A 27,212-nucleotide genomic window follows, 5' to 3' on the forward strand; every position below is an offset into this window, starting at 1 on the left:
TTCTGTGGGTATAGGTTGGGTACTGAATTTGTTATGTTAGCTTGCCATTGTTAGCGTCAAGGAAGGGACACGGCTACAGAAACAGGCAGCTGGGGCTCTAGGCCAAACCCCAAACAATGTACACGGAACGCAGTGTTCCCGCCTAGTGTGTCATGAAAAGTGCCGATAGAACGGGAACAAATAACTCCTATTTGACGCTGTTTTCTTATTTATTTATTTATCACATACTGCAAGACTGGATGTCAGGCTTTAGGCAGGAGTGGGGTACATAACAATACAGTATATACGAATACGATGTACATTTGGTCGAGCAACTACGTCATTAGAAGAACCCACATAAGCCATACAAAGCGAAGTACAAACAATCTCTTGCTCATCAAAAGTGTACTATTCACGTAGGTCGCGACATTTACTACTGGTAGACTGACTGTACTATGCATGCTGAGCTCCTACATCTGAAAAAGAACCAAAATAAAATCAGTCTTAACATCTTCTATGGGCACCATGACGATGATTATGACGCCAACAACACATTTGTTCACTTGAAATAAATCTAAATTCACATTGCCTACGTAGAGAGTAAGAATCTTTAAATCATAGTTTATTATCACTGCAACTTGGTGCATTGTGGCCATGTCAGCTATAAAAGAAATGGCGTGCACAGGTATTTTTGTTAAGCTATCCTAGTAGCGAGTGAATTTCGCTTTGACCGGTGCTTATATTATGTTTTAACCTATCACGTGCCCATATCAACTTTGAACCAATAAATATATATTAGACCTTTCATGTGTGATGTCATATTATTATATATCGCCGAAGATTTGCATCACATTACAAATGCATTGTTAAACTGCTTCAGCAGATGCAGTAAAAAGAAAGTCTTTTGGAATACTTGTGGATTGTGGAACAAAGGCAACAGCGTCACCTCTAGTAATAAGTAGAATTGATCTAAAAGAGTATTGGAAACAAGATGCTGTGGGCGCTCCATACAAGAATAAATGAGCGTCATCTGCTCTGCACGTATTCATAAAACTAATCAGAATAGATCAATTGGCAATATATATATATATATATATATATAATTTATGTGAGCATGCTTGTGCGCGTGGCAGGGCAGCCTCAACGGTAGACGTTGAACTTCTATGCAAAAATGATGGTTTTATTTCTATTTGTTTCTGCAGCGTCCTTTCTTGCAGACCTGAAAAATAAAGAAGGCGGTAAGCAGCATTGTCCAGGTCAATAAGGCAGTGGAATTACTGAAAAAAATTATGCAGGGCTCATCATATTATCAGGAGTGAATGAAGTAAAGCGACGTTCGTTGAACACAGCAAATGCAACAATGCATCTTGCAAGCATTACACCAGCAGATGTCCCGAAGTGGAAACACCGTAATGGGACCTCTCCTACTCAGTACGCAAAAAAAAAAATTGTGTGTTTTGTGTAGCAAAACCACATTCTGATCATGAGTCACGCCGTAGTGAGAAACTCTTCATTGAATTTAGACCACCTGGGATTCTGCACCACGCACCGAATACATGTTTCACGAGCGTTATGGATTCCAGCCCTTCTGTAATGCCGTCGCTATGGCCGGGTTTGGATCCCGCGCCCTCTGAATTATCAGCGCAACGCCAAAGGAACTTCACCACCACAGCGGGCAGTAAATAAAAGAAAGTATGCTGCGGGCCATAAACACTAGGTTGAATGAAAGCAAAAACACTTCAGCCATTATAAAACAATAGAAATACAAGACGGGAGAAAATTCCAGTAAATGGTCGCACAGAACATCTCAAGTAACAACAAGAAATAGGAACGATCAGATGTCGTGCTGTTTATGAACTGACAAGCAAAACGTCAGCATGCAGGTTATTCAGAATATAAGAATCGCAGATGTGCCGGCACAGAAGCTTGACCACCCCTGTTCACGTAATTGTATGCAGCGAACGAAACATTCTCCAGCACACCGCCGCCTTGATTTGCTCCTGATAGGTAAATTCGAATTATCTTACGTACCGTCATAATGCTTATTGAAACTGAGTAACACCATGATTGCTTACAGGAGCAGGAACATCAGATATGGGCACCAGAATGCCAAAAAACCAGAAATAGCAAGGAACGCAAAACGAATGTGAAAACGCAAAAATATTTTTTCTCAGAAAAGAAATCTTTAGAGCTGCATAGCCTGCCGATGTTCACATGTGCGGACTCCATCCAGGTGCGCAGTGGCAAAAGTGGCTTGCGGCACCGTAGCTATGCCAATGCCGCCACACAAGGTTGTTCCCGGTTGCACAAGTGGCGTGACGTCAGTCATTCAACAGAAAAGTCGTACAAAAACACTCATCTACGCGCCAACTTACCATCGTGGCACAACGCCACCATTTAAACTTTGTGCACGCACCTCTGTGCTGCGTTTCAAACAAAGGATGAGAACACTACGAAGGCTAGAGAGACTCTCACTGGTGAAATCGGCGACCAAGGAGGAGTACTTCACTTATGAAGGAAAGGTAGCAGAGGCGCGAATTAGAAGTAAAATTAGGCCTGGTCTTTCTAGTTCACGAAACCTGACGCATTTGTTACATGGATTGCGTCGGAGAGCAATACCTATTTAACATAATATGAGCGAACTGACACGTTTCTGCGCCCAATATTCACGTAGCTCCACTTTCGCTTCGACAAAAACATATTGCGTCGCATTGTAGAAGTAGAAATATCCAAAAGTATTGTGTGATTTGACATAACCTTCTGACCGAGGGTAGTAGTTGGTATATATAAAAGTTATTTTGTAGGAAAAGCTGCACATCAAGCACAACTGTGCTTGAAAGCACCGGCAATGAGACCTCATAACCACACTACTTTCGTAGCTTCTGCAGCGTTGTAAGGTATATATTAACGGGGTTAATGGTGCAATAAGAAATGCAGCACGACTTACGGCTTCCACCACAGTGTAAAGTTCGCTTCCTGTGGAATACCTATATTCACACAATGCCTATATTTATGAGCCACGTATTAGGCATTCAACTCAAGAATCTTTAAGTTCAAGCCGCTCTGCTTAGCATCAGGACAGTGAGCAAATAACCACACGACATATGCAAGACGCACAGGTCCTGTGGCTCCTCGCTCACTGTCCTCGTGTTTTTGGGTCCAGTTGCATGGAATAAGTGACCCTGTTTTATGCTTACATTAAATGTAAGTCTGGTTTATTCATCGAGGAGCAGTAACTGTTCTGTTTTCGTCAGAATAACCATTAACACCAAATGCGCTTGAGCGGCAGGACGATTGTTACCTTAGAAGGGCCCGACTTGCTGCATGGTGTGCCATCCAGCGCAACAATGGCATAAACCCTCTGCAGAGCTGATGACCTTGAGCGAGCCGTGCAGATGACAATACATTTTTCGTAATGTTGATCCCTCTGCTGCATTGGAAATAAAAATGTTTGTTGGTTCTGAAAGAGTTCTATTTGCCAAAATATAAAACAAACATGTGCAGACGCAACGCAAATTTCCGAATCTATGGCTAGTTGACCTTCCGTCAAACAGTTAATGAAGTGCCATAAGTATGCCCATTTGATTGCTCTGTGACTAAAGAAATCTGACGTGCTCGCATGGGCTCTTAAGTACCAGTGCCGTGCAAATGCGACAACTCTTACATTCCCTTCTATTTCGTAATTTGTGATTTATGTTAAAGGTACCACCTGCTTCTTCGCCAGTACTCCATTGTTGGTGAGTGTCATACTAGAAAACTCATCGTGATCATCCTTGTATTTTTTATTTCTTCTTAAGAGGAAGCTTTAGCTCGGGCCCAACTCCGACGCGGCCTTTTCAAATACATGTAAAATGCAAAAACGTTTTTCTGCGCTAACCCCTGGACCGATTTTAAAGAAATTTGTTGCATTTGAGAGAGAAAGTTAAATTCTAGTGACTGGTGGAAGCGGAATTTCGATTTAGTGCTTGAATGTTTTTAAAAAGATTTTCAAATATTCCATCGACCGAAAAAAAATAGAAGCACGAAGTTTACAAATTCATAGCTCTTCACCAAGAACAGATATCGCGGTTCTGTAAACGGCATCCATTAGATAATTCAAAGCGGACAAATTTCGTATGTCATTTTCCCTGTTACGTGAATTTGTTACGTTATTTACAAGGGTGTTGCAAAAGCTGTATGTACATATTACTAAATTTTTCTATATTCGTGTGCAACATCTCACTTTTGTCAACTTTATATGTATCATTAGATGCAATTCACAGAACTGTGTTATCATTTTTGGTTGTTGAGTTACAGAGTTGTAAACTTGATAGTTTCATTTATTGAAAAGTTTTAATTGTTGCCAATTTTTTTCAGAAAAATTGACGACCTAACTCAAAAGTTCGAAACCAACAGTCACTAAATTTTGTTTTCCTTTTAAATGCAACAAACCTCGTCCAGTTTCGTGAAGCGGTTACCCGAGTGCAGCGTTTACAGAGCTTTAGCTCGGTGCACCAGAGCTAAAGCTTCTTCTTAAGTATTTTGAGCATATCGCCCGCTTTTTGGCCAAGCTCTATGACGTAGTTTGTCTGCGCCATGGTATGAAAAATCATGAACATCAAAGCAGGCGATGACCGCAAAGAGGCAGTTGGCGTTGGCACGATAAAAGCATACTTACGATTATGACCTAACAAAGATTGAGAGCTCTGGCCACTAATGCGTGTAATTTGTTTTTCACAACAAATTTCTTCTTTGTGATGCAAATGCTTCATTTTTTCAGGGTTCACTTTCAGCGATTTCACCGAATATTTCCAACCGTTGTCTAATCATCAGCCCATGAGTCAATGAGGCATGGCAATATTTTCAGACCAGTCATTAAAGGCGGACTTCAATTGGCTCACTTTAATGTTATAAAAATACATTCCTTTCTTCTTTTTTCAAGCCTTTTCTCATCCGTTAATTCTGGCGTTCTTGCTACTTAATGTCGACAACGTGATACTACCGAATGCAGTACTTTCGACAAATGTTGCTTCATGTCCTCATTTGCAAGGATTCACACGTGAAAAGTACCACTCAGCTTGCTATCTGGCAAATAGGTTCTGAAATGAATACTTATTCGCCATCTCACGTAAAAATCTGTATTACGATCTAATAGATACGCTTCTCCTACCTAGGTGATACCACTCACTATACATCGGCTTACCTGGACATGACGTCATTGCGAGAGTTTGTGAAATGCCTACATCTCCAACCTTCAAAACACTATTCTACAAAGTGGACAAAAAAACACTACATGTTCAAGACTGGTTAAGTAGGAAAGAATTTTTTATCTGTGGCTAACGGTCGTCACTGAGATATACCGGAAATTATACAACACTGCTTCATTAACTGTAAGGACGCCATGTATTCTTGGGGCGTTCTCCAAAGTACTTTTAACAAGAATTTTGATGTAAATCTTTACACCATGCGATACCTTGTGTCGGCTAAATGTGCAGATGTGCCTTCTGACATGCGGCTACTTATGGGCTTGCACAGTTTACGAAACACTCCAATGTTAGATTGGAATGCAGAACCATTTGCATCCTAGCAGTCACATTTAACTCAGATGAATTCACAGCTGCAAGCCTTCATTGACCAAACATATTTCCAAGCAAACCGGTACCCATTGCCTTTTTGAAGTGTTTCCTTGTGTTTCCCGCTTAAATAACTGTTTACGAAAATAATTGTACTGGAAACTGTCTCTACTGTGCTTGTAGACACGGCTGTGACTGTTTTGGGCGCTATGTATAAAGCTTACGCAAGTAGGTTTTGTACTTGTAATAAACATCATGAAAAAATCTGACTGTAGCCTGGTAATTCGAGCTTCGGGCTTGCGTGCAGAAGGCACGTTATCCATTTTTTAAAATTATTAGCTGCACGGCAAGACAGGCGCAGCACTTAGCCAATGTCACGAAAGTGCGGGAGGGTTTAAAAAAGGCTTTGCATTGTTATGTATGTGTGCAATACGTAATGCATTGCATGGTAGCTTTCTGGGAAGCGTACGCACAGATACAAAAATTGCGTAACATATAAAGTGACCGCTGACAGCACTTTCTCTACATGCAAATTTGCTTTTGTTCATGGTTGTGTACGCGGCCCTGAAATCTGTTTTCGAGTTACAATGTGAACTCGCCAGACCAACGGCTTCTTAAAGCACCGCACGTTGTTTCTCTACACTGAGGCCAGGATTCAAAACCACTCCAGTAAGAGCTAAAAAAAAAATATGGTTGGAGGTTTTTTTTTTGCTATGAACGCTTGAAGTACAGATCCACTAATTATTCTGATAACTAAATAAATTGTCTTGGCCAAACAGCTGTCTATACAAGGAGTCGAGGAAATTCTATTCATTCGGTTCTCACCATTTTTCTATGAAGGACGTATCTATGAAAATTCCGGCTTGTATTCTGCGTGCGTCATTCCAAACTCTTTGTTGAAGGCGCAGAATTTTTTTGAAACTACCGCAGAATGGGTTTGCTCTCCGCCGTTTCACATGTGTCGCAAAATATCAGTGAGAAGAGCTAGATTTAGCGATTTCCAACGAAGTTGCTGCAAGTGGGTTTGGAAATTTATAAATCCTGAAGCTCGCTATACTCTTAATTTAAGAGGCATCTTTAGATTTTTTCGGTATATTTAACGGTATGTTCTAGCTGCATCGATTATTTATTGGCTATAGCGTTCAAAACAGGAATATATAATTTCAAACGCAACAAACAGTGTATAAAGTGAGCTTCACGTCGTCACATTTATTCTCAGGCCTCTCCGTAGAAAGTCCATGGTTTCACTTTTTCTGCAAGACAGCCATGTCAGAGTACGTCAATAAAAGAGATAGGCCATATAATTTCTTACTGCCAGAAGTAAAACGCCGCAAGGTTAACAGCAGAATGCAGACAATGGTTCTGCTTTATTCGGTCCCGTACCTGTACCCCACTGCGACTCTAAATAAATATAAATGTTGCTTGCTGCTAGGAAAAACACATTTCCACAAACGGAAAGCTCCATATTCGTGTGTGCCTGGCGGCCGCGCTTTAAGGTGCTTCGCGTATATTCGATGATGGAAAGACAAGATGCGGCCCTGTTCTTCCGCAATACCGATGTGGCCATTCCAAGACAGGTCAACTACGCATGTAAGGGTGGACTAAAAGCGAATACATATAAATTGTCGATGATGAAATTTACCTTACCTCAGCACGCAAGATATGTTCTCCTCGCTCCAGGCGTGTTTGGCACTTCCGCTTGTTTTCCTTTTCATGTTTTGTTTCCGTCTTGGGTTTGACAACCTGTATTGTAGTCGCAGAGGGTACGATGTTATTCTGTTGGAACAAACACGTGGCATGTGCCCTGTGTGAGGAAAGGAAATGCGCCTTCTGAATTTCCTGACATGTTGTTTTTAGCAATGAGCCACTGGAACTAACGTTATACAAACGGGCTAATTTTGTAAATTCACCACGCTTTAGCAGGTCTGAGACAACAAGGTGCTCAAACATAGCTCTCGCAAATCCCGCCTACGAAATCTTAGAACATTAGTCGCACCGCCCCTTATACTTAGTATTACTCTCATTTCAACGCCCCTTCCTAGAAATTTTCTTTGCAGCTCTATAATTACGAATTGGTATCGCCCACGGACTTTTTCTTTCACCTCGAGAAACTACAGCTGGCTTATGGAGCAACGTAGCACGCAGTTTATATATATTCGCTTATTGTAGGCTTTCTCTATAATAGTAACGCCCGCGTGGCCTTTGTCAAGCCCCACACTTTTGACTTTTTGCCCATGTTCCCGACATTGTGTAAGCATGATGTCAACTAAGTCGGTCGGTCGGTCTGTGGGCCGGTGGGTCGGTGGGTTGGTCGGTCGGTCGGGTCGGCCGGTCTGTCTGTCTTTTGATGCGTAGAAATTGTTTTCTTTTTTAAATTTTCCAAGAAGAAAAGGTCGCGTCGGTAGGGTCGGTCGGGTGGGGTGGGACCGGTCGGTGGGTCAGTCTGTCTTCTGATGCGTAGCAATCATTTTATTTTTGTAATTTGTAAAAAGAAGCACAGACAAATATAAAAAAGGCACCCTCTAGGTGGTGTCGCTGTAAGCCACTTAGCTTTTTGAACTTTGAGGACCTGGTTGTAGCTGTAAGGCAAAAATTCTTTTGAAACATACCAATACGCTTGGACACTACAATAACATTTATTTGTGCGTTTCCGGCACGTATCGCAAAGGGGGGTATTAAAATATCGCTAAATGTTCTTTACGGGGCATGGCAAGGACCAGCAATTTGGGCCTGTTGGTATAACATGGTAATATATTTTTAATAGCGCGAGGATGTGGAAAGCAAAACAAAACGACTAAGGAAAGATCGTTCTTTCTTCTCTCGTTTTTTCTTCCCGCGTCCTTGCGCTATTAAAAATATTTGATCTGCAGTCGCTCTCGAAAATTAGGATCACGAAAGGAAGATTACTTACGTCACAAAGGTTGAGATGGATGCCTTGCTGCAGTCAGAGAATTCAAGCCGAATATCACCTGTGGCACTTGGGCTCATTATGAATCCAGCATTAGCCTGGCACGCTGACGAACTTTCATACCCATCATGAGAAGAACCTAACCTGCTCCAGAAAACACATCCCTCTTGCGACAAAATAATAACAGCATGCGTGCACAACAAGCTCTCTTCTCTAACAAATATTGAAGCAACAGTGCGTCAATATCTTTAAAGCAGGCATAAGGCCCGCAGATTTAAGGAGAATATAGAAATCTGGCACGGAACAGGAGGCTTATATTGATTCGGAGGAGGCAGAGAACAGAGAATCGATATTGATTCTGATACATAATGCCGGCAGTTTCTTTTATTTTATCTTTCAACAGAATATTTAGTGCATAGAGTATAAAGCCCAATGTTGCCTGTCCAGGATGTTTAGTAGAAAACTGGAAGTTAACTTGCAAATAAAGTGGACAGCCCCAAGTTAATCATAAAAATATTTAATAAATCACTTTTTAGTGTTAACAAAATTGTTATTTTTGGGCTTATCTAGGAATTGTGAAACGGAAACGGTGCAGTTGTGAAGTTGAGGGAAGTTCATAGAAATTCCCCGAGCCACACTTGTTGAAATATTCGTAGCCAATTTTGACTAAGTATAGTTGCACAATCCCTGAAGATTATGAAGGGCTGGGATCGGGGAGATTGATTGTGAACCGAAGACCCAAAAACAAGCGCCAATTTTAACCAAAACGTTTCTTTTGTAGAAACAACCTAAACCCATTGCTTTCCCGGCATCAAACGCTAGCGGGCCACCATAACACAATATTAAGCCAAGAGAACGCGAGCATGGGTCGTATAAAGTCATCGTGTACGAAAGGATACATAATCGCAAAAGAGCAAGCCCAACAGCCAGATTAGTGAACACCAGGCCAGATCTAGTAGATTGCTGAAGCGGAGAGTCACATCTGGCTAATAATGATTAGTATATGACAGAACGATTAGACCACAGTCAACTAGAAAAGTAATTCTACTAGTTCTTTTGATGCTCTTTATTGTTTTCTGCATGGCTATTTTTGGGAAGTGTCAAGAATTAATATATTGAAAGGGGGCGATAATCTAAAGATATCTGATAAGGAGCCATGATTTTCCTAGTATTTCCCTTCAGTATTGCATTGTGCACGTGCGCTGATATAAAAAAAATGATCAAAAATATTTTTTTATAATATTAACGTTAACCTTGTGATTAATGATTGATGTAATCTCCGTCTCCACCTGAAACAAATTATCACGTGTGAGAGCGGTATATGATGTGTTCGTTGTGTTAGAGCAAGGAAATGAGAACAGGTGGAGTAAACTTGAAGAAAATGGAAATTTAAAAGTAACACTAACGAGTGAAAGAGATGCACGTGCGAATACGATTCTTATGGGAGCTCTCGTGGTTCTGAATATTAGTTATGTTGCGTTTCTAGTTAAAGGACACTGTAGACGTAAAGCATTGCTGTGGAACTGGCGTCCATATCGTCTACATTTAGTTCTCACTTCTCTCTTCTCTTCCTCTGTCCCCCCGGTTCCCCCGCTTCTTCACCTTCTATTCGAAGGCTCATACCGCTTCACCCTTCCAGGTTTCTTTTGCTAACCCCTCCTGGGGTAATACTTGAAAACGTTTCCAATCGAAGCACATTCAACTGAGCCCCGTTCACCAATGTACCACACAGTCTTCAATATTCCTTTCTGAGTGGCTGTCTTTGTCACAGAGTAAGGACCATAAAATTTGGCACGGGATTCTCTTACTCCTTTCCTAACTAGAATGAGGTCGGTGACTTGAATGTCTGGGATATCTGAGCAATGTCTCTTCTCAAAATTTTTTTTCATTCGTTTACGGTACCTCTCCTCCTGTGATTTTTGTTTCCTCTCCTCGACCATCTTGAGATTTTCTAACAGCCCCAGTTCACGGTCCTCCTGAAGAATAGGGGTCTCTCCTGAAGAAGCGAACTGCGGGCTGCATCCCAAGCCACTGGTGTAGGAGCGATTGTGATGTCTGACAGCTGCTGCTAAAGAGCATTTCCATCCACCAGGGAAACTATCGTACATCCTGATGCATTGTTTCACATCTCGTATAGCACGCTCTGCAAGCCCATTCGCCACGGATGGTATGGCGCAGAGAATTTGATTGATATATTGTGGTCTCGAGCCCATCTTGCTAGTTTTTCACTCTTGAACGCTGGACCGTTTTCACATGCGATCTTCCTGGTTGTCCTAAACATATCCCGTTGGAGGAGGGCGATGACACTATTCGCATCTTCTTTTCCTGCCCGTGCCGCGACCATCCTGGTGCACTCATCTATGGCCAGAAGAAAAGCTTGCGTTTTTCGGACTCCTTCTCGTTTCTTATTTAGCTCGGCAAAATCCAGGTGTAAAACTTCAAAAGACACGTTCGAGTGGCAAGGTATTATCATGGCGTCCGTAGGCTGCTTATATTTCACTTTGTTGACTTGACAAATGTGGCATGAACGAACATATTGATGGATGTCTTCTTTCATGTGAGGCCACGTAAATCTCTTGACTAGTTTGTTGTAGGTGCGCGAAAATCCGTCGTGTCCTCCAGATTCAGGGCTGTCGTGGTACAAATAAAGCACCCTGGGAACCAGCGTTGGCGGGACTTGATAGCGACTTGCCATAAAAATTAATTGTTCAGTGCCTTCCCACAATTTTACTCCATTGATTTCTTCCGGTTGTTCTTTGTTGGCCTGTATCATCAGTTTAGACAATGCATCTGCAACAGTCAAAAGGGGTCCAGGTCTGTGGGAGATGGTGAAATCAAGCTGCTGCAAGTAGTTCATCCATCTGGCGATACGTCCCTTAGGTTGGGTCATATTCAAGAGATGAGTGAGTGCCTCGTGATCCGTGAGCGAAGTAAACTTCGCACCTTCTAGGTACGTACGGAAGTGCTGAATTGCTTTAAGGACAGCAAGAGCTTCCTTTTCAGTAGTGGTGTAGTTCACTTCAGGTGGCTTGAGGGTGTAGCTGTAGTAGCCTACTACATGTCGCTTTTCTCGGCCGGATGCTTCTGGACATTTCTGGTACAAGACGGCACCTGTTCCATAATGTGAGGCGTCGGTATTCAGTTCAAAGGGTCAAGTGAAATCTGGTATGCGTAGAATAGGGTCAGCAGAAATTCTGTGCACCAGATCACGGTAGACTCTCTCACATTCCCCATTTCACTCAAATCGAACTTCTTTCTGCGTTAGGCGCGTGAGGCATCTTGTTTTTATTGCAAAGTCTTTTATGAAAGGTCTGAAATGTCCTGCTAATGCCAAAAACACACGCAATGAGCGGACGTCATATGGTTTCACCAGTTGGGATATTCTCTCGATGGACTCTCGTTTCGTGCTTTTGGTAGTCCCATCAAATACTCTTCCAAGAAACACAAGTTTTCTTTGAAAGAATGCACTTTTCCTAAAATTAACCTTGAGTTGTGCCAAGCTCAAGGCATTTAATACCTGAGAAAGGTGTTCCTGATGTTCAGCCTCTGTTTTGGAGAAGACGATAATATCGTCTATGTACACGTTACAAAAGACACCTAGGAAAGGCTTGAGGACTTCGTTCATAATCTTCTGGAACCATGCTGGCGAGTTTTTCCAGCCGGAAGGAAGCCGGTTATACTCGTACAGATCGAAGGGCGCGATAAAAGCAGTGTACATTTTTGTTTCTTCGGTTAGCGGGATCTGCCAAAAACCTTTGCACAAGTCAATGCGTGAAAAACTCCGGCAACCACCTGTCTCATCTATAATCGTGTCTATCTTCGGCATGGGAAATGGTATAAGTCTTGCCTGGCGATTGAGAACCCTGTAATCTGTGCACAGTCTGGAAGTTCCATCTTCCTTCGGCGCAATAGTTATGGGAGAAGCGAAGGGTGACACCGAAGGCCGGATTATATCGGCGTCTAGCATCTCCTGCAATTTCCTTCAACCATATCTTGCGTTCTCTTGACATGTTATAAGGTGATTTTCTGATTACGGTCTTGTCAGTTAGTTCGAAAGGCACCTTGTGCGACTTCATCGCTTGTGGATAGCTTCCTGTGCATACCAGTTCAGGGTAGGTTGTTGCAATATCCTCCGCGCACTTGACAATTCGCAGGTTATCTTTTCTATCTTGCTGTGTCTCTTCCCTTGATAGTCCTTCCACTAAAACTGCATCGTCCCAGTATACGTTGATTTTTAGTTTCTTTATATCTGGTCTGGATAGCAGAAAGTCGTGCGTCACCCCCATTATCACCAGTACTTCACTCTCTATTTCATGACCTTGGAACTCGATGTTTACTGAGGCCTATTGATTATGCATTGTCACTTTTCCATCGTACGCTTCCACCCGTAGTACTCTTCCACTGTGCAGGTGACTTGAATCTACCAGCTTGGCATTTATTACAGACACAGAAGCACCGCTGTCAACCAAAGACATCATATGTCTATTTCCCACTTTGACAGGAATGTGAAGCAGGCTAGAGGAAGGTAAATAAACAGTCTCAGTTGTGGTCATTGGGTCGGACTGTTCACCCTTGTTTATTAGTTTTTTGTCGTCGGAGACTCTTGAGCGTCTGAAAGTAGGGGGACAGGGTCGTTGTCGACGTTATTCACCCGACCTCTGGGAGTGCGCCAACCGAAGTTCTCTGTACTGCCTGCAAGGCGGCTCGGTTCTCGCGGATTACGGCTTGACCAATCCGCGCCGGTCCATCTGAAGCGACTGCTTGAGCCAGTGGTTATATTTTCTTCTGACGCAGATGGTATGTCGTGAAGGCACTTCAGGAGCCCCTCTATAGTTTTAGGTGATCGTGCTTGCACTACCTTCAGGACTCCCACGAGCAATCCGTGCAATATTAGTGCTACTATGGCAGAAGGAGGAAGCATAAGCTTGGTCAGCTTTAAAAGGCGTCGTTTTTCAAAGAAATAATCGACGGGGAAGCCCTGCTTGAATTTCAAATTAAGCGCGGCGTCCCATCTTTGCACTGGGTTGCTTCGGAATATCGTCAAGAATTTTTCCTTCCACTGGTGGTAAGAGTTGCCAAAATTTTCAATAATGTGCAGATCGTACCACTTCCGTGCAACACCTCTTAAATAACTACGCATGTTGGTAATCTTGTCCTCATTAGAGTGCCATTTGTTCTTCCCAGCGGCACATTCATAGAATTCAAGCCAACTTTCTGGGCTTGAAGACATGCCGTCGAACGCATCGGTTTCTACAAAATTAGTCGCCGGCTTCTCAGCGTTTAGAGAGCTTATAAGTGACGTCACCAGTTGGTTTTGTTGCGCCATCTGTTCTTGTTGTAGCTGAAGAGCTTTCAAAACGAGGCTCCAGAGTCCTTTCCAGAGTCCTTTCGACGCATCGGTTGAAGAACTAATTCGTCGAAGATCGCCAGGCGCAAGTTCACTTTCACCGCACCCTGCCGACGTAGTTCAGCAATGTCTATGGAAGCCTTCTCTAAAACCAGGTTCACGAGTTCTGCCGAGTTGAGTTCGCGAGGTAGTTCCACCGCTGGTTCGTCTTGAACTTGGTATCTCGAAAAGATGATCTTCTCTGCGGAGGTCTCCTCGAGGAAAAATGTCACCCACATGTTGGAGTCAGTTGTCGGCTGCGCCAAAATATTGTAACGTTCCTAGTTAAAGGACACAGTAGACGTACAGCATTGCTGTGGAACTGGCGTCCATCTCGTCTACATTTATTGCTCACTTCTCTGTTCTCTTGTCTTGTCTTCTGTTGCTCTGTCCCCCCGGTTCCCGCGCTTCTTCATCTTCTATTCGAAGGCTCATACCGCTTCAAGTTACACCGGAAATATCACTCATGACTTTTCTTCGTAGTACTCACAGGTGCCCTACTTCGTGAACGGCGCTGATAACACCCGCATAGCTTTCGCCGTTGTCTGCAACAACCATGACACTTCGAGGAGTGCACACGGCCCCTGTAAATGAAGCACCTGCATATAAAGAAAGGAAAATCAGCAATGAATCAAGTGTGCTACCAAGAGTGGATTTAATACAGATAAGCAAAATCAGCGAGATCAAAGCTCCCAAGAAGGGAACGCTGGGGAAGACCTCAAGCGAACCTGTGACTTAATGCAATAGCTATATATTTGTTCGACTAATTTTTTATGGTTACAGTTGGCAGAAAGTGCCAAAGAAGACGAGAGCTATGTGATGCCATCGTGTACTCCTCGTGCGTGCCGTATTTAGTCATGCTGCGCTTTCGTGCTGTTTGTCCAAACTGAGCCTGTGTTCACGTGCAAGTAAGCCTAATATACATATCGTTGAAACCAGTTTCTCTATTGGTAAAACAATTCGTTAACAAAGGTGGAGAAGTATTATAGCAAGCGGCAAGAAATAGAGTCATAGGACACCACAATAATTTGCCGCTTTATCTGGCCAAATGCAAACGTCTTGGTCTAGAATGTTTTATTGCTTTATTTCTTAATGATATTCAACAAATACATACGAAAGGAAATGGGAAACGGTTTCAACAAAGACTATGTGAGATACAGTAGATAAAAACAATTGTTCATCTGCATAGTCTAGGTAACTGCACAGCCCAAGACTGGCGTTTGGTGCCTGCTTATCGAAGGTCAGTGTGTACTCTTGAGATGCACCACCATGACGATAAAAAATAGAAGCTTTCCTAAACAAGCAAAACAATTATCGCAGTGGCGAGAAAATGACCACCACGTGGGTTCAGAATAGAACGGTGGTGTCAACGACTTTGTCGAGCAAACATCTGCTGCTGCTAACGATCGACGTTGTTGTGAATACCGCTACCGAGCAGGAAGATAAAGTTAAATATAAAGGAGCACACTAATATTTGAATTCGCCTAGCCCTTGCATACGTTTTTGTTAATAATGGTATATGGTTTGTGAACCAGTTAAAAGGTTAACAAGCACTTGCGTCAGCACTATCTGAGATCATGCAATGTTGAGTAGTATTGCCTTCATTACTTACTGAAATTCGAGAACTGTGTTCTCCTATCTGCGGTTTCTTACATCGTGGCTTTAAAGTGAAGCTTTACGTTTACATCAGTAACCTATGGCGTTTCCAGGCTGGATTTCTCGCCAAGTAGGCACAAGTAGTAATTTTCCTCCCATGGAGTAGAGAACGGTGGATTAGGACCAAATGGCAGGCTCTTCTTAAGGTTGTAGAGCGACCATGCCCGTGGGGAAATATGAGCAGCGGCTTTTGGGGAGAGTGTTTTGTTTGTGTGGTGGCGCACTGCTTTCAAGCGTCACAAATAGGTCATAATGCATTTAACAGAAGCTGTCGCCGCATGAAAAATCACATTTCCGATGCGTATCCCCCAGCGTAGCACGCCGATATGTTACGCATCAGACCACAGCAAATTTTTGTTTATTGCGTGCTAAGCATTTACTATGCTAAAATCTAGCACCCTTTAATTCGAGGAAAAATGTAATCTTGACATCAATTTTGCATAAAGCTCACGATTTTGTAGTCAAAGCCTCGCAGTCAGTCTGTAAGACCTGCTTTTCCACCAATTCTCTAATGTACTGTAAGCTGTGAACGATACTTTTTGTTGTCAATGAGACATGTATATCCCTGTTACGAAAACGAATTGCAGTTCTTCAAGGCCATTGCAGAATTAAGAGTATTATCATATCGTATGATACACCTCCTTCATTGTCTGTCCTCTGAGAGAATTAATATGCAATAGAGTGTAATTCGGAAGTAATTTTTAACTATTTTCTTCATGTAGTAAACTCAGAAGCAAGATGGTGTCCCTTTCCACAAAATCATGTTAAGCAGCCAGCTATATTGCACAGGCAACAGTTGGGTCACATAAGTATAAACATGCCTCCTTCACTCAGCGAGATATTAACCTTGTAAGAGTTGTGTCCCCTTAAAAAACTGATTTCATATTAGGTTTTACAGGCGTCTTTATGCTCCATTTAAAATATCCAGACCCGCAATACCACAGCATAAATATCTGCACAATAGGGTAGCAAATAATATGTGAAGAAAATTTTGAAACACTTTCTTCCGTAGGAAAGTTCTTGAACAATCAGGTGAGAAGCAGAACTTTAGGGTCTCGAATGTGATAATGAGCTTCACAATAGGCCAAAATAGGCCGCAGATGGATGCAGGCAATGTGCGAACAAATTTATTCCTGCTTCCTACATACAAGATGACGCTTTCCCGTGCTTGCGCGTGCATCGCGTTATAGAAGAAAAATTAATTAAAGTAACAGCACGCCGGTTCCCCTCACATTTCCCACGACGCAACTAGCACATTAGATGCCGTCTGATGTGGCACGGATTTTGGTATTGACCAAGGTTATTTATTTTGCCCTGCCGTCGTGGTAAGCCTAGGTTGGCAGTAGAAAGGACACGCCCAGTGTCCGTTTCAATTAACCACGTACTATCACTTGCAAAAGCAAACCACACGCTGGCGCGGAAATTAAGTCGCAGTCACACGCCTCTTGCTCACGTCTAAACCTGACTGCGAGGTCCAAACAGCAGCCGCATAAAACAACAATGCCCCAAACAGGACATCAAAAGAAAACGACTCAACGGCAAGTGTAGTAGGCCGTGTAAGCGAACACTAACGCGCACTTTGGCAGTCAATTTCGACTGTTACAGCTTTCTTAGTTAAAGCTTTCTTGCATATACGTAGTTAAGATATGTGCTATTGTTGACCAAGTGAACGGAAGACTGGGTGTCAATTGTAGCACCAAGAATTCACCGGCCTTGTTTCGTGTTCAGGACCAGGCACGCCGGCGAAATCATTTATACTTTATGATTCCCACAATAGTCCTCTTGTAATAAGGGGAATAAGGAGTTTGAAGCGGAAACTGTCGATACGGCTATATGTCTAAGGGCTACAACTGGATCATCTCTTAAGAAAGGTGATCACCGACCGAAATTTGTCAAAACAGGACGCCGTTTGCTGAAGTAAATATGTACTGAAATTATTTTAACTGGTATGTTTAGACTCGACTGTGCGTCTTCTGTCGGTCGCCCGTTTTCTTCTTTCGGAATATTTCCTTTTGGATAAGGAATTTTTAGATTGCCCGTTTTAGATTTATTTTGTCGCAAGACATTGTTTGGCAGGCCCACCTGCTTCTGCACATTTTTTAAAAAACAAAAACTGCAAAGTTGAATAAACCAAAGGTAATCACTGACTTTTATGGGTTGTACATGAGCGTTCTTGGAACATTATTTATGCGCTTTCTACGCAGGCCACCAAATTTTATAAATTTCTTACGTGAAATGTAGAGCTACTTGCTGCTACACTCAATACCTTCATTTAAAGCTGCTCGTTTGCACAAACTGCGTTTGTACTTGCGAGCTACAATATATCAATATATATATATATATATATATATATATATATAGTAGGTGCCTGGTATTTTCTTGGAGATTAGAAATCACACCTCCTTGGCTAACCTTATTAGAATGCTGTATGGGCGAGAAAGCTCGAAAACATACAAACCGTAAGACACCACCTCTTTTCCTTCCGGACGGACCTCCACCATGCCTCGCCTGAAAGTTGGAAAACACGGTAATGTGTTAATGTTAGAAATACGTAATTTGGCTGAATGGTAATGCTCCACATATTTCTTACGCATGCCCTCTCCTAAAGGAGGCACACACTTTTGCTAATTGAAGTTTGACTGCGGCGTAACAGGTACAGCACAAGATTAACCCGAAAGTGTCCGAGGGCATTTCTGCTTGATCATTTACCACCAGCAGAGCCAGGGTACTCAAGATTAAGCTTGCCATCATTTGTGCTCATTGTCTTGTTCTTGAAGAAGACAGAGTTATTTTTTTCTCACCCTATTAAGAAGGCGATGATGTCCACGCGCTGCAATTCACTTCTTGACATCACGTGTAGTGCCAACTTTGTGAGCGTCTTCAAGCTGTCGACACGGTTATCCTTCGTGAACACCAGATATTGCTCCTCCCCCTGCAAATGTGCCATTGTGAAAAAGCTAACGTACCCACATACGGAACTACGGAACTGTTGGCCTGAACATTTGTCACAACAATCTTGCCAGGAGGTTGAAGGGTCTGTAGGACCACGCTAACCTGCGCAGAATAACGGCAAATATGTGGCCCGCATCATTAAAGACGCCAGCTGAACAAATACCTCTTCCTAGAGACTTTATAACCAAATTTGGAGTGCCAATTCCCCATCTTTCACATTGTGCGTATATACAGTAACAACGAACATGTATGAGAGGTACAGTTATCGAAGCAAATCACAATTAATAACCATGCTTTCTTAGTGTCAGCCAAGGAGCGCATATTCTAGGCATTTGTCCGCACATTTTCTAATTAACATATTTACAAACCAATTTACAGGCCCGCTATCATTAACAATCGCAGGAGTCATTACATTATCGTGCAAGTTTGCAACGTGCATTGCATTAGAAAACCTATGGTCGCACGCCGTTGCTACCAGACATTTACTGCAATTTGAAATGAAAGTATAGTAATGCTTCCTCAGCTTAATCAACTTTTTGTTACAATTCCACTAAATACACCGATATCTTCAGTGACAAAAGTGCACGTGGTAAACAAACTAGACGCAATATCGGAAACGGAGAAAAATGACCGGATAAGCATTGTCCAATATTGAGGTGTGATGTGCCATCCAAGTAAAAGTAAATTACATAACGTAAAGAACGAATGAGATTGCTATTTGAGAAACAGACGAAAAAAAGGGGTGTGAAGTGTTTGTGTTTGGGCCACGTACTTTCTGATGGCAATATAACCCTAGGTATCGTGGCAGCGAATCAGCCTACTCGTTATGATATATAGGAAACAAAACTATGGAAGCCCACTAACTTTTTAGCTAGCAGACGCTTTTTGTGACACTCATATGAAGAATATCAACTTTTTTTTTTTCGCTGGATCTAATCTTGTGCGTTGGCTTTCTACCGAATGAGCTTATTCTCTGCACCCAAGCAAGGCTAAAATTTCATGCGACGGTACGCGCTTTTTTGAAGGAGCCATTGGTGAGTTGTAGGGCTTATTATTTCACTGTCGCATGTCCAGGGTCATCAATGTCACATTACTTTTAATAATATCTGTTTGCCAGCTTTGAAAACTCTGCTTGGAAAGGCAACTTTAGCGCTTTGTTGGCACTGGTTTAGGCGGCAAATTAGAGCCACCAAGCACATCATTAGAAAAATCTACATAATTATCACAATTATGGTATATGTTTGCCTTTGAAACGCTTGGAAGATTGTACTTGTGGACAAGTTACCTTTTGTTTGTTCATTATGCAGGGCTTCTGTTCCGGGGCATTCATAGCAAAATTCGACTCACTCAGGTAACTGCGTATTCAAAGACGTAGACTTTGAAAGAACATCAAGCATCCATTGTGCCTTTATGACTTGGATTATTGCGAGTACAACATTGCTTGCAAGCTAGACGAAGCTGATAACCGCGGAGGTCTTGCTTTCGGTAACTAAAACATATAACGACCGGCCTTTTCCTTTCCCTTCAGCAGGCTGTCGCGTAATTGCCAAGGTGGACGCTGTGTCGAAATCCACGTCCCTCAATGAAAAGTTAGCTGAGTGGGTGTAGTATTTGTATATGAAAATCTCGCAATGAACCTGCCGCTGAACAATAAATCTAAGCTAGCGGTCTTCAAATCCGCTTCCCCTAACATTTTCAATTTACAATATGTCATAATAATCCTCTGAGCCATATGGTTAATCAGAAGGTTTTGTTATATGCGTTTCGTGAATGCAATCGGTCACTCAAATTATGTGAGCCAAACTGCTGACATCAACTGGGGAGGCAGATTTGGGTAGATAGCAAAGCGGTCTTGCGCAATTTTTTATTTTGATGACTCACTATAATTGCTTTAAAATTAGCTTCAGTTCTCATGCGTAAATACGTTTGGCAAGTATTTCATTCCAAGTTTGACTGTACTCAGAACAACAGAAACGCATTTATCAAACTTCTGCTTCCAGAACATCTCGAAAGGATAATGCAGATTCTATGCAGAACTCATGCAAACAGTAGAACTGATGTTTCACGTACATACCGATGCCATGAAGGTAGTTGAATATTCTTGCAAATCTTTGCCTTCGTTCTGCACCCTCTTAATCAGCTCACTCTCGAGAATGACGAATGTTTCAGCGACGAAGGCCGGAGACGATTCACTCTGTTCTGTTAAAGAGAATATTCCGCCTCGAATTAATTCGCTTGGAGTCTTCGTGTAATACAAATATGCACAAGTTGAATAATGCGCCCTCATCCTTGAGGACGACGCAACGAGCTATGGAAAGAAGAATGATAGGTGTAACGTTAAGGGATAGGAAAAGAGCAGATTGGGTGAGGGAACAAACGCGAGTTAATAATATCTTAGTTGAAATCAAGAAAAAGAAATGGGCATGGACAGGACACGTAATGAGGAGGAAAGATAACCGATGGCCATTAAGAGTTACGGAATGGATTCCAAGGGAAGGAAAGCGCAGCAGAGGGCGGCAGAAAGTTAGATGGGCGGATGAGATTAAGAGGTTTGCAGGGACAACATGGCCACAGCTAGTACATGACCGCGGTAGTTGGAGAAGTATGGGAGAGGCCTTTGCCCTGCAGTGGGCATAACCAGGCTGATGATGATGATGATGATGACGATGATGATGATGATGAATACGCACCTTTTTGCGCAGGTTCATCGTCTGATTGTGGTTCTGTGTCAGTAGTGGCAAGAAGGTGTTTATACGTGCGGCATACTTATGCCATTAAAACAGACGTTTGGGCGAGTTGGTAAGACATTTGAAACAACAGCGCGGTATTCACGCGGCCAAGAAGGGAGAAACGGCACAGACGAGCGCTGTCCATGTGAACGACCAGCGCTCCTCCGTGTCGTTTCTCCCTTCTTGTCCCCGTAAATTTCGCGCTGTTGTTTCAAATACTTATGGCATCACCATATGGGGGTTGAAATTGTGTGCTGCCCTTAGGTATATACGAAACACGCTGTCTCTATCTTTTCGTCCTTAACTCAGCTATCAGGACATCAATCTAATATCACTAACGTGATAGTACGCCGGTGAACAAAACTTTAGAACAGTACACTATACAGTAGAATATAAAAAAAATGCTGACTCTGTTCCTGGCATTACACAGGGTTCCTCACGTAACACGTGCCAAAATCTAAAAAAATATGCCATAGACACGCAGCTGGAGAGAGCCAAGGTAACGTTGTATGCCGTCGTTTTGAGCAAGTCAGACTATTTTTCTTGCATTTTGCCTAAACAAGTATTTGTTTATAATAAATATTTACCTTCTGAAAAATCCTAATAAAACGAGAATTTTAGATAAATGAATTCTCGATTATCATCAGAAATTCGCGGTCCATCTTTCTGTTGTTTTATATGTGCAAAATAACAGTTTCTTTTTTTTCGCAAGGCTGCAAGAAGCCAGGCAAAGCACGAGAAAAATCCAGTGCGATCAGTCGTGAGGCCTATTTTGGCGTTTCGCTCGCTTTCAGAGCCAGTGATACAAAATTGCCAGACATGAGCCAACCCACGGCAAGTAACATTACCTTGGTTCTTACAAGCTACGCAGCACACATATATTTATTTTACTTTTTGGCACATGTTACTTGGTACACTATGTATATCATCGAATGCTCAACAAAAGCGAAGGTATGCTGAATACCTATACCTCGGGATACCTACTGGTCAAATAAAACTGTCTAGCTGGCTTGTAGCTATACGTCCCAAGCATCATCATCATCATCATTATCATCATCATCATCGGCCTGGTTACGCCCACTGTAGGGCAAAGGCCTCTCCCATACTTCTCCAACTACCCCGGTCATGTACTAATTGTGGCCATGTTGTCCCTTCAAACTTCTTAATCTCATCCGCCCACATAACTTTCTGCCGTCCCCTGCGACGCTTTCCTTCCCTTGGAATCCAGTTCGTAACCCTTAATGACCATCGGTTATCTTCCCTTCTCATTACATCTCCTGCCCATGCCCATTTATTTTTGTTGATTTCAACTAAGATGTCATTAACTCGCGTTTGTTCCCTCACCTAACCTGCTCTTTTCTTATTCCTCTACGTTACACCTATCATTCTTCTTTCCATAGCTCATTGCGTCGTCCACAATTTAAGCAGAACCCTCTTCGTAAGCCTCCAGGCAACTCCTCCCGCAGGCAACTCCATGCAACGTCCCAAGTAACTTCTTAGAAAGAAGAAGTACGTTACTGCTGATTTTTCCTGACAGATTGGAAAAAGGCGCCACTGCAGAATTGATATATATAATGTAGTTCATAATTAAGAACGGCCTGAACGGCGTAATGAAATACCCTATGCGTGAACGCGAAAGCTCATATTCTTTTCATTGACTTCAGCCTGTTAGGCTGGCATCTTTGTTGCGGTTGGGACTCAGAAAGAGAACATAGCCATATGTGTCAGCGAGGACATATTGATCGGCAAAAAAGAAAGAAGTTTTCGACACAAGCGCTGATTCCGAGCATAGTCTCGTTCTCTCAAATCATGCGTCATTCCTGAAACGGCACTTCTGAGTAACGAAGCATTTCGAACCTTAATGCATTATGTAGTGGTGTTAAGCCCCATCCTTCTATAAGATAGGTCGTAAAATGGTTGTTCTACATCGCCAATATTGTGTACTTTGTGTGCATTAGATGTAACTGACAATTTGTTCGCTTGATTGAAATATGTAAAATTAGAAATGCAATCTTACTCAGCACACTTATCGCATTTGCCTAAAGTAGGTTTTCTAAATACATTTTGTGATATATTACTAAGTGTACCAAACCCTTCTACTTCTGGTACCTCACTAAGGTCCTTTTTTGAAGGAAATTGGGACGTACGAGTGCAAATCAGAATGTTTTGCCCTTATTTTTTATTAGCGAGAATAAGGTACACACAGGCAATTGCAAGTGTACATGCTTTACATCATACCTTCCAATATTTTTCTGCATAGTCCTCATACCTGGGGCCCTATAACGTAAAACTATTCCAATATGTTTTTATTCCAAACTCCTGACGTCAAATTTGCGCAACTGCCGACGCAAGCATCGGGCGGTCACCCGCAGGGTTGTCTGAACAGACCGATCAAACGCCCTCCTCGTTCACAAGAGGTCACCTTTGTTTACGTTAAAGACGAATATCATTGCCTACACTGAGCGGCTTGTCTTATCTAATTAGCTCACAACAGGCGAGGAGCACACTCAAGTGGAGAGGGATTCTATGGGGCCGAGCCACTGCACTGAAAATCGATAACCGGTTAAAGAGGGTGGTGCCGGCGTCTGCGATTGGTCCACTTTCCTCTACTTAGCTTGCGGTGGCTTCTCGACAAACGCGGCGGTATGCAAGGAAGGCTTAAGAATGACGCTGAAACGGATCCTTAGCAAAGGAGAGTTGGCAGAATGAGGTCATAAACGCGCCGAAAGTGCTCGAACACGGTACATGGCCATGCAAAAAGTTTTACTACACGCAAATAAACCCATCCTCTCCGGCAGGTGTGAGTAACCAGTGCCTGAGCGATCGGCGGCAGCCATCTTTTATTCCTTTCGGAACAAGGCAGCCTGCGGCTATCCAGAATAAAATTCAGTTTTGTTCCGCATATTAATGCATCTTTAACGCGTACACGTCACTTTGACGCGGGGAGTTTTTGCGGTTTTGTGAGGTCGCGTGGCAGGCAGGTGAAGAGGGTGCAGCCCAAAAACTTTTGACCAATAGCCGAGGGCTAATGGCGAAAAGGCGTCGAATCAGAAATAGCTATTTTTCTTTTGTTCGGTCAAATCATGCATAATCAGTGTGCACACGTCATATCAGAGGGGGAGTTATCGGGGGTTTGGTGACGTTGCTTGGCAGACAGGTGAAGTGGGGGTGGCCCAAAAAAGTTTTTCACCAATCGCGGGGGGCTGATTGCAGAATTGGAATAGAAAAGTTTGAAATATTTTTACGTTATAGCGCCCCTGTTGACGCATTTGTCCCATCGAAGCACTAAATTTAAGATGCCCCTTTGGTATAATTCATCCGGCAGTCTGTGGAACGACCGTCGGACTGCTGTCTTGGCTTCATAGTTGCACGTAATCGTTGTCGTGCCAGGAACTTCGTCAGCGGAGGGAAGCGTAGAAATCATTTGGGGTGAGGTCCGGACTAAGTAGTGGGCGGCTCAGACTTTCCAAGTGAACCGGCCGGAGCTTGTCGACGGTTCTGATTGCCACATCTGACCTCGCATTGTTGTGAAGGATAATTTCGTTGTCCAGATGGAATATCTCTCCGTGTTTTCGCTTGATGGTAGCCAGGAAAAGTGACAGTGTGGAAAAATAACTGTCAGCGTTGATGGTTGCGCCTTGTAGCATGAAATCGAGCAGGAGCGGTGCTTGGTGACCTCAGCAGACCATTAACATAACTTTCCCAACCGACGGCACTGAACGGAATGTTGTTGTCACAGGCTAACCCGCATATTTCCCCACCATGCCCTATTGCTTCAACTGCACTATGACATGCAGAATCACTGTTCATTGACAGCAACAATACGGTACAGAATGCTTTCAGCCGCATCAGCATACCGTTGCACATAATTCAGTGAAGCAATCATTCGCTTGCCTTTCATCATGTCGTCCAGCTTCTTAAGCATCTACCAACATAAAGCTTCCGGTACCTTAAGGACCTGTTGACAAGGTCATAAACACTCCCATACGAAATCTCAAGCTCCCGGGACATGTCATTGAGGTGCGCACGTTGATCCGCTCTCACCAGTGCATCCACGCGAGAAATATTGTCGTCAGTCACCGATGCACGCCGCCTCCCCGAATGCTCATTGCCATGGAAGCCTTCACGGCCTTTTGCAAACTCACACCACCATCACCTCGCACTTCTCAAAACGAGATACTTTTACCCATACGTGGGCTGCATTTCCCTGTGAATTTAGATGGGCGTTTGTCCCTTGCTCCATAGAAAACGAATCACACTTCGTTGCTCGTACGCCGTGGACGTGAGAAGCACAACCGTCATCTGCAAGAAACGGCAGCAGCGCCTTGCCGCGGAGCTTCCCGCAGATAAGGTCGGGCTGGTCCAAGAAAGTCCATCGCTGGCAATCTACATGTTTGACATCGCATCTACAGCCGTAATTTCGTTGATACATACGGGCAAATGCTTTCTGATTTGCCATCCTAAATTGTATTGCTCACGTGACCTCCGAGACGCCTAAGGGTGGTTTTAATGCAGTTGAGGGTTTCTATATCGACAATAGAGCAGGAGAAGCACTGGAAAGTGCGAACACTGGTGCAACAACGAGCCCATGTTCGCGTTTTTTCTTTTGTTTTGCTTCTGTATCATCGTTATCCAACACTATGGTCATATGAACAGCTTTTTAGCATTTTATTATTTCGGGTCACGTAACGCTACATCCGCTTTTTCTTCCTAAACACTTTTTTTCGTGAAAACTAGTATAGATGCCTTTTGTAATATTTTGGGGTATCCATTCCGTTTCAATATCAGTTTATTACTAATTGTACCGAATCATGTTGTGATGCCTTTCACAAGGCGTAAAATAGAGCACTTTTTCAAGCAATTGAATTCATTGAGATTACGAAAGTGGAACAGCAAAACAAACAGCCAGATAATAGTATATTGCCACCAGTTCCCGCATTGTCGTAGTCCAACACGAGAACTGCGTTATGTTGTGATTATTAGTAATTTGGTTAATAGATCCTGTGTTTGGCTCTGGAATGCAAAAGCTAACGCATAAAATGAGAGATAAAGGAGTTGTTTGGGAGTTAAAGTGTTGAGTGCTTACAGAAGTGAGGCGGCAGCAAAGTCAAGCACAGACGCGAGTAATGAGGCACTTAGAGAGGGATGCTGCTTCCTGAGAACAAGTTACCTACAGTTTAATAATACATAAAATTGCGGGCAAGACTGACGCGCAATGCCATTCATTTGTCAAATTATATTATCAGGTTTGACCTTCAATATTCTGTATGATTCTTATCGTGCTAGCTGCTTTTTGTTTTGAACAAGCTGAATAACGTGAATGAAATAGAGAACGCCTACTATATGCGATGAACGAAAACAAGAAACATACCATATTGACTCGTAAGGGCCGCACCCGGGTAAGGGCAGTACCGCCACCTTCGGAGCCCAAAACTTGGAGAAAAAATTCCAAAGCGGAAGCAATCACGTTGGCTGTCCGAGTGCCGCGCTCGCACATCTGCGCATTTTCGCGCGCTTTGTATTTCCGCGTGCCGCTACTAGATGTCGAGAGCCAGGGTGTGTACAATATCTGGGGTGAGTACAAGTCGCTGGTGGCGCCGGCACCATTTTGGCAACAAAGGTTTGGTCCCATGTAGAGCCCGCACCAAGTCGAAATTGTAAAAAGCTGTTTCATCTGAATCACTTCTACCACATAAATGCCTGTCATACCAATATGTAATCTCCGCTTTTCCTCAGTTTCGGGGAGACCGTGCCACTTTGGTCTTCAGGAGACCACCCCACACGTTTTCAAGACATGAAGCGCCTTTGGACCTCTACTGCTTATTGGATATGTGCCTGGGAATAATTTTCTTCGCTGTTCACCATACAAAAGGTGCCATTCAGGCCACCAAATTACTCAGGTACAAGTTCGCTGCTGACTATTTCTCATAGTTTACTAGTATGAGCCCTCGGTTTTTACGCTCGCAGCTCACAGTGAAAAAAAAAAGAAAGTAAGGTAAAATGCCTTGATCGCGCGCAGCCCGTAATTTACAGGTCTCACGCAGACCCCA

At 43.0% G+C, this 27,212-nt stretch overlaps 1 protein-coding gene across 1 annotated transcript; it reads right to left on the reverse strand.

The window, feature by feature from the left end:
* Nucleotides 1–1,138: 1,138 nt before the first annotated feature.
* Nucleotides 1,139–14,404, reverse strand: LOC129380254 (uncharacterized). Its single transcript, XM_055061057.1, has 5 exons — nt 14,316–14,404; nt 8,443–8,583; nt 7,179–7,335; nt 3,281–3,409; nt 1,139–1,198 (listed from the first exon to the last, which is right to left on the reverse strand). The coding sequence occupies exons 1-5, from the start codon at nt 14,381–14,383 to the stop codon at nt 1,166–1,168; spliced, it is 528 nt and encodes a 175-aa protein (XP_054917032.1). The 5' UTR covers nt 14,384–14,404; the 3' UTR covers nt 1,139–1,165.
* Between the last annotated feature and the right edge of the window lie 12,808 nt (nt 14,405–27,212).

This window comes from Dermacentor andersoni, chromosome 10, assembly GCF_023375885.2.
Source record: "Dermacentor andersoni chromosome 10, qqDerAnde1_hic_scaffold, whole genome shotgun sequence".
Taxonomy (NCBI): domain Eukaryota; kingdom Metazoa; phylum Arthropoda; class Arachnida; order Ixodida; family Ixodidae; genus Dermacentor; species Dermacentor andersoni.

Bases quoted from the DNA above. Each gene is read 5' to 3' on its own strand.
- LOC129380254 (XM_055061057.1), bottom strand. From the start codon at position 14,383: ATGGTTGTTGCAGACAACGGCGAAAGCTATGCGGGTGTTATCAGCGCC. The intron at 3,410-7,178 runs GTAAGGTAAATT...TTTCCAATGCAG, and splicing joins AACATATCTTGCGTGCTGAG to CAGAGGGATCAACATTACGA. The intron at 1,199-3,280 runs GTAACAATCGTC...TTTATTTTTCAG, and splicing joins GCAAGTCGGGCCCTTCTAAG to GTCTGCAAGAAAGGACGCTG.